Raw genomic sequence first — 13055 nt, forward strand, 5'->3', positions numbered from 1 at the left:
TAAAATGAATCTATTAAAAATAGATATAATAAGCACCTTTTTTTGTTATTTTTTTTTTACAAAGAACTTTACAAAGCCACACTAAAATAATAATATTTTACAGAAGTCGAGCAGATGTTCAGCGCCTTCTAGTGCTCGACGAACGTAAGGCTGATCGCTTTAAAACAAACGGAACGGAACAACCAACCGAAGGCCAGTAAAATGATGGCATCATTACAAATCAGCCAATCGGATGCAGGCATGAATCAAACCACGAGCTGAGAGTTTTTACACAACAGAGGAAGAATTCTATTGTCAGGAGAGTGACGTTCCACAAAATTATTTATTGTATTGTTTTTATTTTATCCTCACAAAGCATAACCATAGCATTTAGCTCAAAATTATCTCTCACAGGAAATAGAAGGATATTCGGAAGAAAGCAACCTTGAGCACTACCCGGAGGTAAGTCGCTAGCTAGCGCGAAGGCTTTTGATAATGGCAGTTTCATTAACGTTAGTCCTGTTGAGTTGTGAGACGTGTTAGTCCTCTGAAACTCTCACCAACATGCTTATAATCATATAATTACTGTACTATATTGTATTTTACTTCAAATCACACGTCATACACTTACTTCATCTGTTGTTGAAGTGACTTCGTTACTCACAATTCTTGAATCCGCCGACTGTAGATAAAACTTTCTGTGTGCGGTTTGCTGTTAGCCAGCTAGCAGATTCAGCACAGATGTGTTTTTTATGAGATGGGGATGCTAGCTTTATGTCTATTAAAACTATAAATATTTTGCTCTGGGGTGGCTAATTCATAATTTAGACGGAAGCAGAACTGTATACTTAATTTCACATTTTTAAGAGGTTTGTTTTGTCGTTAGCTTAGCTTGAGTTGTAAATCCTTTTCGAGTGTCTTTTACACTGTTCTTAAACATTGTCTTTGTTAATAAAACAGTGAAATGTTGAGTTGTACGCCTGAGGGGAAATATTTTTAGTTGGTCAAAATCATCGCAAGACACACCCTTCCTCTTCTTTTTGTCCATGTTACAATAAACTACAGCCATACAAGACAGTGTTTCAATGGCTAACCTCATAACTTGGCCCTTTTCTGTGTGCACAGTATGTGTAAACAGGTTATTATTATGGTAGACTTCACAGTTTTTGATATAGCCTTTAGTGTTTCTGAGGGTTCCAGGATCGTTGTAAAAGTATTGATTTGCCCTTTCACAATTTAACGTCATAAATGTTATTTCACCAGAGCAGTGTTAAATTTAAGAAGTCATGGCATCAAATGTTTAATGCTGGTGAAAAACAGTAAGAGTAACAGTAAGGGTATTACTTAGTAATGGTAAGAAATAATATCTGCAAAATGAAGACATTCAAGACTACAATATATTTTTTTCTGAGAAATGTTTGTGTGTGTGTGTGTGTGTATATATATATATATATATATATATATATATATATATATATATATATACATATATATATATATATATATATATATATATATATAAAATATAATTTTATATAATACACTTGAACACACACACACACACACACACACACACACACACACACACACACACACACATATATATATATATATATATATATATATATATATATATATATATATATATATATATATATATATATGGGGCATAGAAATTACTTTTCTTTGTGAATTACCATGATTTTTTTCTGAGCCCGTTGGCAGGTGAGCAATTCCATGCAAATGTCAATCTTGCCATAAAAATTGTGAAAAAAATTGAAAGCCTTTCTGTTTTTTTTAGTGTAGGCTTGTATTTTACAGTGCTTTAAAAATTCTCCGAAATGTCTCTGTAAATGTTTTTAAACAATCATATTTGATTACACAAGTGTCAATTTCACATCTGTCACATCCATAATGAAGAGATGTCATGGAGAGATGTCACACATATAAAGTATATAAACAAACAAACAAACAAACAAACATCCATAACCAAGCTTTTTCTCTCAAAAATGCATACATGTAAAGTAAATTAAAACCAAATATTTTTGATCTATAGAGAACTGTGGGTTGTGCAGTTTAATTTACAGAATTTCTACAAAGTATTTTGTGTTCTTTAAACTCACAGACTTTTTCTGGTCACATCCATAACACATGTTTATTTTCCTCATTTAAAATCTAAAAAAGATTTAAAGATTGATATTTTTCTGCTTCCACAACTCTGCGGTTAGCTGTTTTGGAAAATATTAACAGATGTTTCAATATAATGTTAACATATATTTCCTCTGTGAATTTATGTTCGGAGTTATTACTGCAAATGTCATGTCCATAACGCTGGAATTGCTCATATATTTGATTTTAAGGTTTAATTCTAAACTTAATTTGTTGTTACACACGTTCTCTCCCATAACGTATTACAATTTCAAGTCTTACGCTAACCTTCATAATAAAACTTGCAGAAGCTCAGTGGAAATCAGAGGGTTTCAACTGTACTAAAATGATTGAATTGTTTTTAATGTCTTAATATTTGTAATTTTCCCAGTAAGCTTGATTGAACAGCAATGAGTGACCCAGAGCCAGCATCGTTTGATTCTGTCGAACAAGAGAGAGACTACTGGAAGGAACAGGCTGACAAATGCAAGCAGAGGTACTTTCATCTTGTTTTTCCATTCAAATCACATCAAATCTACATGGGACTTTATGGAAATTTAGGTCTAGCAGGGTATCCGCTGGGTCCTAAAATGTTTTGAATAAAATAAAAAAAATTGTAGGCCTTTAAAAAGTGTTAAATTCACTAAAATATTGTTTTGTAGGTCTTAAATCATTTTAAACAGGACTTAAGTTTTCTATGTCTATGTAAAGCTACCCAATAGAGTATATGCCAAAGCATGCTAATAGGACTTTTAACTTGCCAGTAACCTGGGTTAAACGCTTCCGGTGAACTGTATCCAATTGCAAAATTGGCACGTTTAAGGTCTGATTACTTAATCCGTGATCTCCACTGGCTGATTGATATCCGATATAAAGTGGGTCTCAGATTGTACAAGAAGCACTGCAGTCTGGCTGATCTGGAGGATCTAGGAAGATCTGGCTGTACAAACAACATTGGGTAATTTGTATGGGATCTCTGCACTTTCAGGGCTGAGGAGGCACAGGAGGAGCTGCAGGAGTTTCAGCAGATGAGTCGAGACTATGAGGTGGAGCTGGAGACCGAGCTGAAGCAGTGTGACGCACGCAATCGGGAACTCCTTACAGCCAACAACAGACTCCGCATGGAGCTAGAAAACTACAAGGTAATGCCTGGTTAATCAACTGCTCTAGAAGAAGGTTTATAATAGTGGTAAATCGATTGCACGTAATACATACGTTGGATAGAAATTATAAATAGATAAAATTGTAGATTAACTCCCAAATTTAATAATGACAGAGTGAAAGACAGAATTAATTGTATGACAGAAGACCGATGTAATTTAAATTCTTCCTAATTAGAAGTATATTGAGATGGTAGTCATGTCTTTATGTGAATGTGGCTTGATGTACTTAAAGTTTCAGTTGCTCACAGAATTAATTCCAGGGTGTCCGCAGGGTCTTAAAAAGTCTTAAAATGTCCTAAATTCCCAAAACACATTTTTAGGCTTTTAAAATATTAAATTCAAAGAAATATAGTGTTGTAGGTCTTAAACAATTTTAAAAGGGTCTTAAATTTTCTTTTTCATGTAAAGCTTCCCAATCGATCCAACATACATCCAATCATTACAATACATCTCAATTAAACTTTTATAAGGAATATGATAACATTTTGTTGTGCATAAATTCGTTTATCAAAGTTTTTGACAGTTTTTTAAAGTTATGTTGAAAAAATTGCATGTATACAACTTGGGTCTGCTTGATTTGACACAATATTTTAAAGAGCCCATATTATACATTAAAAAGGGTCATATTTTGGTTATATGGGTCTCCAACAACATACTGATATGCACGCAAGGTCAAAAAAAAAACTTTCATGGTCTTATAATATGCATTTATTTTTACCCAATTATCCCAGCGACTCCCATATGAATCGTTCAGCGATTCATTTGTTCCCAAACCCCTCCTTAGCGCGAAGCTAATCTGTGCTGATTGGACCGATGACAGCCTGTTGCGATTGGTCGACAGCGTTCAGCGCTAGACAAATGCCCAGCGCGAGACAAATGCCCAGCGTTGTGTTAGTGGGCGGGGCGCAGGTTTAAATTTTCCTGGGTTTGCGCCCATAACAATTATGTTTCGTAGTCACGTCACGCCGAAACGGCAAAAGACACAATATAAAGATGATTCATTCTAACCACTATGAGTCGACTTTTTTTTTTTTTTTTTTTTTTAGATGAATCAATAGTTTTAAAAACTGTCCACTTTCAGATTTAAGCCTTAACTGGATATTTCACTTTACTTAGATCTGTGTTACACACTACATGGAAGCTCATTTTCGAAAACCCACAATAGGGGCTCTTTAAATATGTGGCTAAAATAATAAATTAAAAATCGTTTCTTGATGGGGCAAGGTATGTTTTGTGCTGGGCCATTAAGAAAATACTATATAAGTCTCATATAGCCCTATAAAAGTCTGAAATTTCAATCTTGATGGTCTTAAAAAGTCTTAAATTTGACTTTATGAAACCTGCAGAAACTCTAAATTCAGAATATCTGAAATCACCAGTCTTCTTTTAAGTGATTCTAAACAGTTGAGGCAAAAATACAGATGTGTATAATTATATTAACATTAATACAACAAAAGAAAAGATGGAGTGACTGGCAAAAAATTATTTGAGGAGTCAATTCTGCATCGATTGTGAGGTTGTCAAAATTGTTTTCAAAACAATTATTCAAAGCTTAGTTTTGAACAGCAGATAGAATTCTCTAGCTTCCTGCTTCACAAACAGCTGTACTCTTTTAGCATCCTATTACTGTAATAATATAAAATCTAACTTGCATGACTATTGGTGCGTTCCAAATGGCACACATCACCAGGGCACTTCAGAGTAAAACAAACATGACCACCATATTGAAGTTGTTCTAATCTGAAGTATTCAAAGCTTGCCACATCTAAGGGCTCTTTAGAAGGAAGAATTTCGAATAGTACTAATTAATAAGCAACTAATTGACACTTCAAGCATCCATAAATCTTTGCACAGGGAAGTAGTTTAGTGTCATAGAATGACAACTGAAGGCTATAAATGTTTGTATAGGATAGTTTTATTGGCTACTACTGTAACATATAAATAAAGTAAATAAATGAAAACAAATAGTTATGAATAAAATAAATGAAAATTAGAAATGCATACAAACATCCATAAATAAATGCATCCATTCATCACAATATACTAATCACTCTGAGTGCGATTTGTGGGTGTCAACCTACAGACAAAGAGCGTGATGAAGGCCCACTTTTTTGGATCATCTTGTTAAGATGAATCAGAAGTGCATTCCAAAATAAGCTTTTTTTGCCCCCTACACCCTTCATTTCTTAGTTGTCACTCTGGATTGTAAACCCTTTGAAAGGATTAGGGCATAGGGATGATCCCTTCCAAATGGAATACAGTGGCTGTGTTCCAGTCCACTTTTAGACATGTACTCACAAACTTCTCCTCCCTTGTTCCCTTCGGGGTAATCCCCAACGCCATTTTGAAGTGTATTCCACTTCGTTTAGTGAATGAGGGAAGCTTACATGGACATACCCATGACCCCTTAACTTTGATCGAAGGAGTGAGTCGGCTTTATGTGTTCATGATGTAACACGATTGTGATGTCATAAAAGTGTAGTGCTCAAGGGTTTAGGATATTCCATTTAAACCCATTTGGATGTTCCACTGTTAGTAGGCACTGTCCATATTAAAGTTTCATATGGAGAAATTTATAAGTACATTTAAATTTAGAAAATGTGCAATTCACAACTGAACACTTTACATGGCGTATCTGTCTTTTATGCAAACTGTTGCTTAGTATTATTATTAGTATTATGTGGAAATATTAGTATGCTGTGCTCACAGAAAATGCAGCTTATATACAGCTTCAAACCCTACGTGAAATTCTATTAATAATACACTGTAAACTGAGGGATAATGGGGAGCCACTGCTGTGTCAGCGATGTCTCCCAAAGCACATTTTCTATCTGTACTATTTGAATATAAATTTTATTATCACCAACTGACATTCATTTGTAAGCATATAACCTCAGATAAAAGCCATTGATTTGAATGTTCTTTGACTCCTTGTGGACATCCAGAATGTATGTAGCTGTTTTCTTCAGTACTTCGTGAGAACACAGTCACACATTCATAGACAAGCAACAGAGATCCAATTCAGGATGAGGAAATCAGCTGATGCTTATTTTTGCTTCAGTTTCTAGAGGGCATGGAGGATCTCTCATGTTTTTAGTTATTTTTGGAAGGTGGTTGTAAAACAGTGTTGATTTTGGAAATAAACATTTTAAATTCTTGATTTCACAGAATTTGGGGCTTTAATGTACTATAAATCTAAATCAAATGGTTAAATATGATCGCTGATTTATCACAGTTCATTACCATTGCTTATACAGTATCAATATTTGCTGAGTTAACCCACCAAATAATGATAAATTAAATAAATTGCATTATTTTGCCACCGGATGACAAGGAATCGACAAGATGTAGCACACAAGAATTGCTGATCATATAGGATTTGATAGTGAGTTTTATTTCTGTTTGTTTTTTTTCATGGCTTGTAACTTTTTTCTCACAAGTTTTTGACCAGGTGTTTGTGTCTGTGCTGTAGTGGTAGTAAGGAAAAAGCTTATGCTATAAAGTATAGGGTCTCGTGAGAGATCCGCAGAGTGGATGGCAATCAAAAGCAAAGAAGGTCAAGGTGCTCTAGGATTGGCCAGCCCAGTCACCAGACTTGAACATTATTGAGCAGGTCTGGAGTAAGATGGAGGCATTGAAGATGAATCTTGGTGAACTCTGGAAGCCCTGCAAAACGTGTTTTTGCCGGATAACTTTATTAATAAGTTATTTAAATTTGAATTGAATTTAAGTCATTGCAGAGATGTATGGATGGTGTCCTCCAAGTTCATGGGGTCAGACACAATATTACTTGTTTTTCCACTGCACCATGACTTTATATTCTATACTGGACGTCATTTCTGTTAAGTGACAAGACTTTTGTCTAAGTAAAGTCAGACCTTACGGTCCTAATTAAATAATGAAAAAATCAAGGCATGATCATATTTTATTTTGGTAAAATAAGTGTAATTTAGAAGCCTTTGCCTTTCATATAAGCCACTTTTGATACCAAGTGATCAATTAAGGTATTATTTGTTGTGCCTAAAACTTTGATAGGCGACAAGACTTTTGTCAAGTAGTGTACACGAGGAAAAAGTTGACTTCTAACAAGTGAGTTGCAGAAGCATAAGTCGGGTAATTGTGTTTTTCATTCAGGGGCATCTAATGTTAGAGAGTGATTTTGTATGTTTACTCTGCTCATTGGCAATGACAAGTGATAATCATCCCAGTGCATGAGGAAGTTTTATTTTTGTTTTCTATATTTATTTTAATGATTATTCTATCTATCTATCTATCTATCTATCTATCTATCTATCTATCTATCTATCTATCTATCTATCTATCTATCTATCTATCTATCTATCTATCTATCTATCTATCTATCTATCTATCTATCTATCTATCTATCTATCTATCTATCTATCTATCTATCTATCTATCTATCTATCTATCTATCTATCTATCTATCTATCTATCTATCTATCTATCTCTCTCTCTTCTCTCTCCTCTCTCTCTCTCTCTCTCTCTCTCTCTCTCTATATATATATATATATATATATATATATATATATATATATATATATATATATATATATATATATATATATATATAAATCATTGTTTATTTAACAAGGCTAGTAAAGACATTGATGTTGTTGAGATTTGTACTTTAAATAAGTGCTGTTTTTGTAAACCTTTTATTCACTGTAAAACGTATGAAAAAAAAAAGTACCACAACTAGTTTTTGCATTTGTCATATAAAAGGTATGGTTTTGCGCATTAAAGAGAGTTCACCCAAAAATGTCCTTTTTTAACCATTTAAAAGCAGTTCCAAAGTTTTATGAATTTCTTTCTTCTGTTGAACATAAAGGACAATGAGTTGAAAATGTTGGAAACCAGTAGCCATTGACATCTATACCTGGGACAGAAAAATACAATGGAAGTCAATAAATGCTTTTTTCCCAGTATTTTCAGTATATATTTTTGGTTTCAACAGAAAAATAACTCAAACTGGTTTGGAGTAAGTAAAGGATGAGTAAATGATGACAGGTTTTTTTCTTTTTGGCTGAACTGTCTCTTTTTATCTGCTTTATTAAAATTATTATTTAAGGATTAAGTGACTGATGATGAAAATTCAGCTTAACAGACATAAATAATTTTAAAATGTGTTAAAGTAGAAAAAATATTTTAAAATATATTTTCAATGTTAATGGTTTGTGTTTTTACCAAATAAATGCAACCTCAGTGAAATAATTTCAAAGACAATACAAATTTGACAGATTCCAAACTTCTATTCCCTCATTATTCTACACACCATCACTCTCTTACAGACATTTTAAGTCTAGTTTCCTGTACATTTAACTTTCAACCCAACTTTTTTTCCACACTTCCTCTGTGTGATCTAACAGGAGAAGTATGAAACGCAGCACTCAGAGGCAGTCAGGCAGATCTCGACTCTAGAAAGAGACCTGGCAGAGACCACAGCCATCAAGGACCAACTGCACAAGTATATCCGAGAGTTGGAGCAGTCCAATGATGACCTGGAAAGAGCTAAGAGGTGGGTTCAGTGCTTTTACTTGGAACATTTACATTTAACAATGTATTTCTAAACCTTATCTATCTTACTCTTACAGGGCAACTATAATGTCACTTGAAGACTTTGAGCAGAGAATGAATCACGTTATAGAGAGAAATGCCTTCCTTGAGAGCGAGCTTGATGAAAAAGAGAATCTTCTAGAGTCAGTGCAGAGGTTAAAAGATGAAGCTAGAGGTAAACTCAACAAAAACACGTCTTTATATACTGCGTTTACTTCCATCTCGTTTTCTTTCATGATTGCTGATTGTTTGCTATCTCTCTCCTCGGGGAAGATTTGAGACAGGAGCTGGCTGTTCAGCAGAAACAGGAGCGCAAGCCATCAATCAGCCTGGCTAAAGATGCGGAGAAGCCAGAAGCCACACCCGCAAGACCATCCTCTGTTGTTAACTCCGCCCTCCCGTCTCTCCTTGCCACACCCTCCAGACCTCCAGGATCAGGGAGTGCATTCAATACCCCGTCAGCATCCTACAGCAGAAGTAAGCACAGAGTAGGGGTGGCAAAATTAAATATTTGTATGGTGCATCACGCTGTAGACGAGATGATTTGGGACCGCCTTTTCTTAGCTGTTTTCCATACACCTATTTTTGTGAGTATTTTGGATGTGGGCATAAAAATGGTTGATGGAAACGCCAAGATGCGCATATATTTTGAAAATGCGCATAAAAATGTGCATAACTGTATTATAAACTTTTTATTCGATAAGAAAAGATGTGCATAAACTATGATGGAAGCACTTTTACTGAACAAATTCCAGTATGCGCATTAAATACGGTCATGTGATTTTGTTATAAGAGATCATGTGATGATAATAGTGTGAATGTACAAACCAGCAGACTGAGCACATTGTAAAACATCTGAAATGTTGTTTTGGTCATTCTAAAACTCCTTAAATGTTTCAGTATTAGTGTTATCATATTATTAATTACCTCCAAAATCAAGAGCGTCTTGTGTCTTCAAACGCTGCCACACATTTATTGCATGTCAGCGTTTTCTTCTAAGGCACAAGTAATTTATTAAATAAAGAAAAGATTAACGCAACCTCTCCTACGACAGTAAATTCCACCTTTACTTTAGGTATTTGGCGCCAGTTAATCAGGGAGTGATGATTTTGTTCTCTTTGACTCATTGGATGGAAACGTTGATTTTTTTTTTTTTTTTTTTTCATCTTTTATGCAATATTCCATTTTTTGCACAGAAATTTGGTTCGCATCTAGAAACATACCTACTGACACCCAAAGGTACCCAAGATCCCCATTTTACATTGTAAAAAAATAAACTCAATCCATAGAAACTGCAAACTTAAAACAGCCTTAATTATTTTACATGGTGCTGTGTGTTGCTTAAGGGGGTTGACCACTTGCCATTGACGTAGTGCAGTTACCTAACTGGAAAAAGTTTACTTAGTCATCTCAGAGATCACACTAGGATGTATCAGTCTTCTCTTCTGATCATCACTGGTCCAAGTTTACCACAATTGAACTTTGCAATGCAATGAAATGGCTTCAAACAGGCTTGTGTTTTTGGTCTCCCACAATTGCTTGTGTGTAAATAGGCGTCGAAGAAAAGAAAAATTTAGTGCAACCACACCATTATTCTTTGAACACTTGCACCCAGGAACAATACAGTTGTGTATTGTATTGTATTGAATAATAGTATGACTAAAAGCTAATTCAACAGAGCCGTATTTGAGTCTGGTTAAGCTTATCTAATAGAAATAGCTTTGAATGGCAACATGCCTATTGCATTATCTACTGACAGCTTTTTTTTTTTTTAGTTATTCTAGTGACTTAGCACTGATTTCAAAGGTTTTTGTCTTTCCAAGGCATAGGCAGCCAAGTTTAACACAACAAAAACTATTTGCTACTAGTAAAGTACCTCTAAAGTTATTGTGGCTGAATGATACCAAATCACTTGCAGAACATTGCAATGTGCACAATCACATAACCATTTTTTAAAAATAACTAAAAGAAAGTGAGGGTGAATTAACAAATGTGAAGCAAGAAAGCAGCTAAAGAAAGGAAAGTAGCTTACCCTAATTTTCCCGCCTTACATTTCAAACAATTTAAAGTAAAAAAAAAAACTGATTTCTACTTTGTCTTTCCTTTCCTGTCCAGTTGAAGGTCTGACTGGAACTCCTCTCACTACATCTGCACGAATATCTGCCCTCAATATAGTTGGAGAGTTGTTAAGAAAAGTCGGGGTAAGTCTCGCTGTAACTATTCTATCACCAAATGTTTCAGTTTATGGGGTCTGTTGTTTTTAAATCATATCTAATGTCACTTTGTTTGTTTCAGAATCTTGAATCAAAGCTGGCATCATGCAGAGAGCTACACATCCCTGAGAAAACATCAAACCGAGCACTGATAGGCCAGAGTTCACCAAGCATTGCACGAGAAACACCAGAAATCCCATCCAACACAAATGGCTTGTATGATAAGGGGTTAGTCTTGACGTTAATTCCAGCACATGTCTATTATTTTTCTATTATAACAGATCTGGCTTGGATTGTTTAAGTATTTCACACTTTGTATCTCCTTTGCAGTATGGTGAAACGACTGGACTTTGGAACAGGATCCAAGATAATGCTGTGACCAGCGCATCTTCTACAAACGCACAAGCATTCACACATCATCAGGAAAACAGTATTCCTAATCCAGTTATTATAAACAATGCTTTATTTTCAGAAGCTGAAGCAAGTGTTATGACCCAAGTCTTCCACGATCTAAGAAGGGTCTGCTTTTATGCTCATACAATATCAATCCTTCTGGTGTGCCTATATTAACTGTTCACCTGCTCTGTCTGGCCTGTGGACTTAAACTATAACTTTTTGCAGATGTACTAACTCTTTGTTTGTTTGTTTGTTTGTTTTTTATTTACGTTTTCAGGTTCTGGCGATTTATAGCCATTTTGAAATGCATAATCTGCACTGTAATCTTAATTTTTTTGGGTCCATAAATTGGGAGAATGTTGTGGGTGACTGAAAGTAAGTCCATAGATTTGCCTCTGCAACCCCAGTTACCTGGCACTAAACTACTGATCGATGTCTAGTGAATCGTCTACTGTACATGCATACTGTTGGACACAGGACTAGAGCAACGTTAACAGCAGGCTCTTTTTTTTTAATATAGAAATAGCTGATTTTATTTTTTTAGACACTAGCATTTTGATGAAATACGAGTTTGTTACTAACAGAATGTCAAGTCTTTAGCATTCAGAGTTAGAAATTGTTACAAGGAAGTTGGTGAGATGTTATGAGCTGAAGCTGCTGTTCATGTTGTTGGCTCATAGGGGTTGACGGAAGTTACCAGCAGTAGCCAAAATGTTTATGCATGAGGAAAACCCCCTAGTCTGGGGCCTTTTTTTATTTCTAGTAATAACTAACTCCTCTTTTGAATTGTCAGTGCCATCTTTGAATTCAAAGAATTTGTAGATCTCTACAATTCTGGGGAGTAGTTGATGTCATATCATGCACTGAACGTGAATTTAATGTGCCTTAATTTTGTGGCCATTATAAGCTTTGCCTCAAAGTTAACTTGGGTATTGGGGAACTTACTAGCCCGAAGGGAGCTGCAGCTTTTCTCGCTATTCTTCCCAATGTATTAATTCTCTGATATTTCAGGGATTCCAGGATGAGGAGAAATTGAAATTCTGAGTGGAGTTGTCTCGCTTAGTTTCCTACATTTCTTTCATCCATGATTTGAAGATATAGTCCAGTAACAAGCAATATGAATACTTCAGTGAAGGTTACAGATATTTTTATGTTAAAAATAGGAATTTATGGAAGAATTGATGCATTATATTATCCAGTTTTTTTAGAGGTACTAGTGAAAATGATAGAACTAGAGAATACTAGTTGATGGGAAGATTTAGCACACTTGATTGCACCATCTCAGGGCCATCTCAGCAATAACCTCACTAAAGATGTAATTACAGTCCAAATTCTATATGCACAAGGCATGCACAATTGCCAATTATGTAAATGTCAGCATGGGTTTTCTTTGCTATTAATGAACCTAAACATCTGTAATGTCCACGCATTCCTCAGCAAAGGCAATGCTTAGTTTATCCTGTGTCTAAGACCATTTGTTGGTTAATCCATAACCTACAAAATAAATGTCTGCTTGACAGGATTAAATGATTGACTCTTTTTGGAAATTGTTCTCTTTTTTTTCCCTTTGCATTTAATTCTG

At 34.9% G+C, this 13055-nt stretch overlaps 1 protein-coding gene across 1 annotated transcript; it reads left to right on the forward strand.

Annotated features, from left to right (window-relative positions):
- The first annotated feature begins 231 nt into the window (after positions 1-231).
- On the forward strand, positions 232-13020 carry nde1 (nudE neurodevelopment protein 1). Its single transcript, NM_001030203.1, is given in 9 exon segments — positions 232-441; positions 2519-2623; positions 3116-3269; positions 8678-8826; positions 8903-9039; positions 9138-9341; positions 10980-11065; positions 11160-11305; positions 11408-13020. Coding segments are annotated over 8 exon segments (1011 nt in total). The 5' UTR covers positions 232-441; positions 2519-2537; the 3' UTR covers positions 11457-13020.
- The last annotated feature ends 35 nt before the right edge of the window (positions 13021-13055 follow it).

Source organism: Danio rerio, chromosome 3, assembly GCF_049306965.1.
Source record: "Danio rerio strain Tuebingen ecotype United States chromosome 3, GRCz12tu, whole genome shotgun sequence".
Lineage (NCBI taxonomy): Eukaryota > Metazoa > Chordata > Actinopteri > Cypriniformes > Danionidae > Danio > Danio rerio.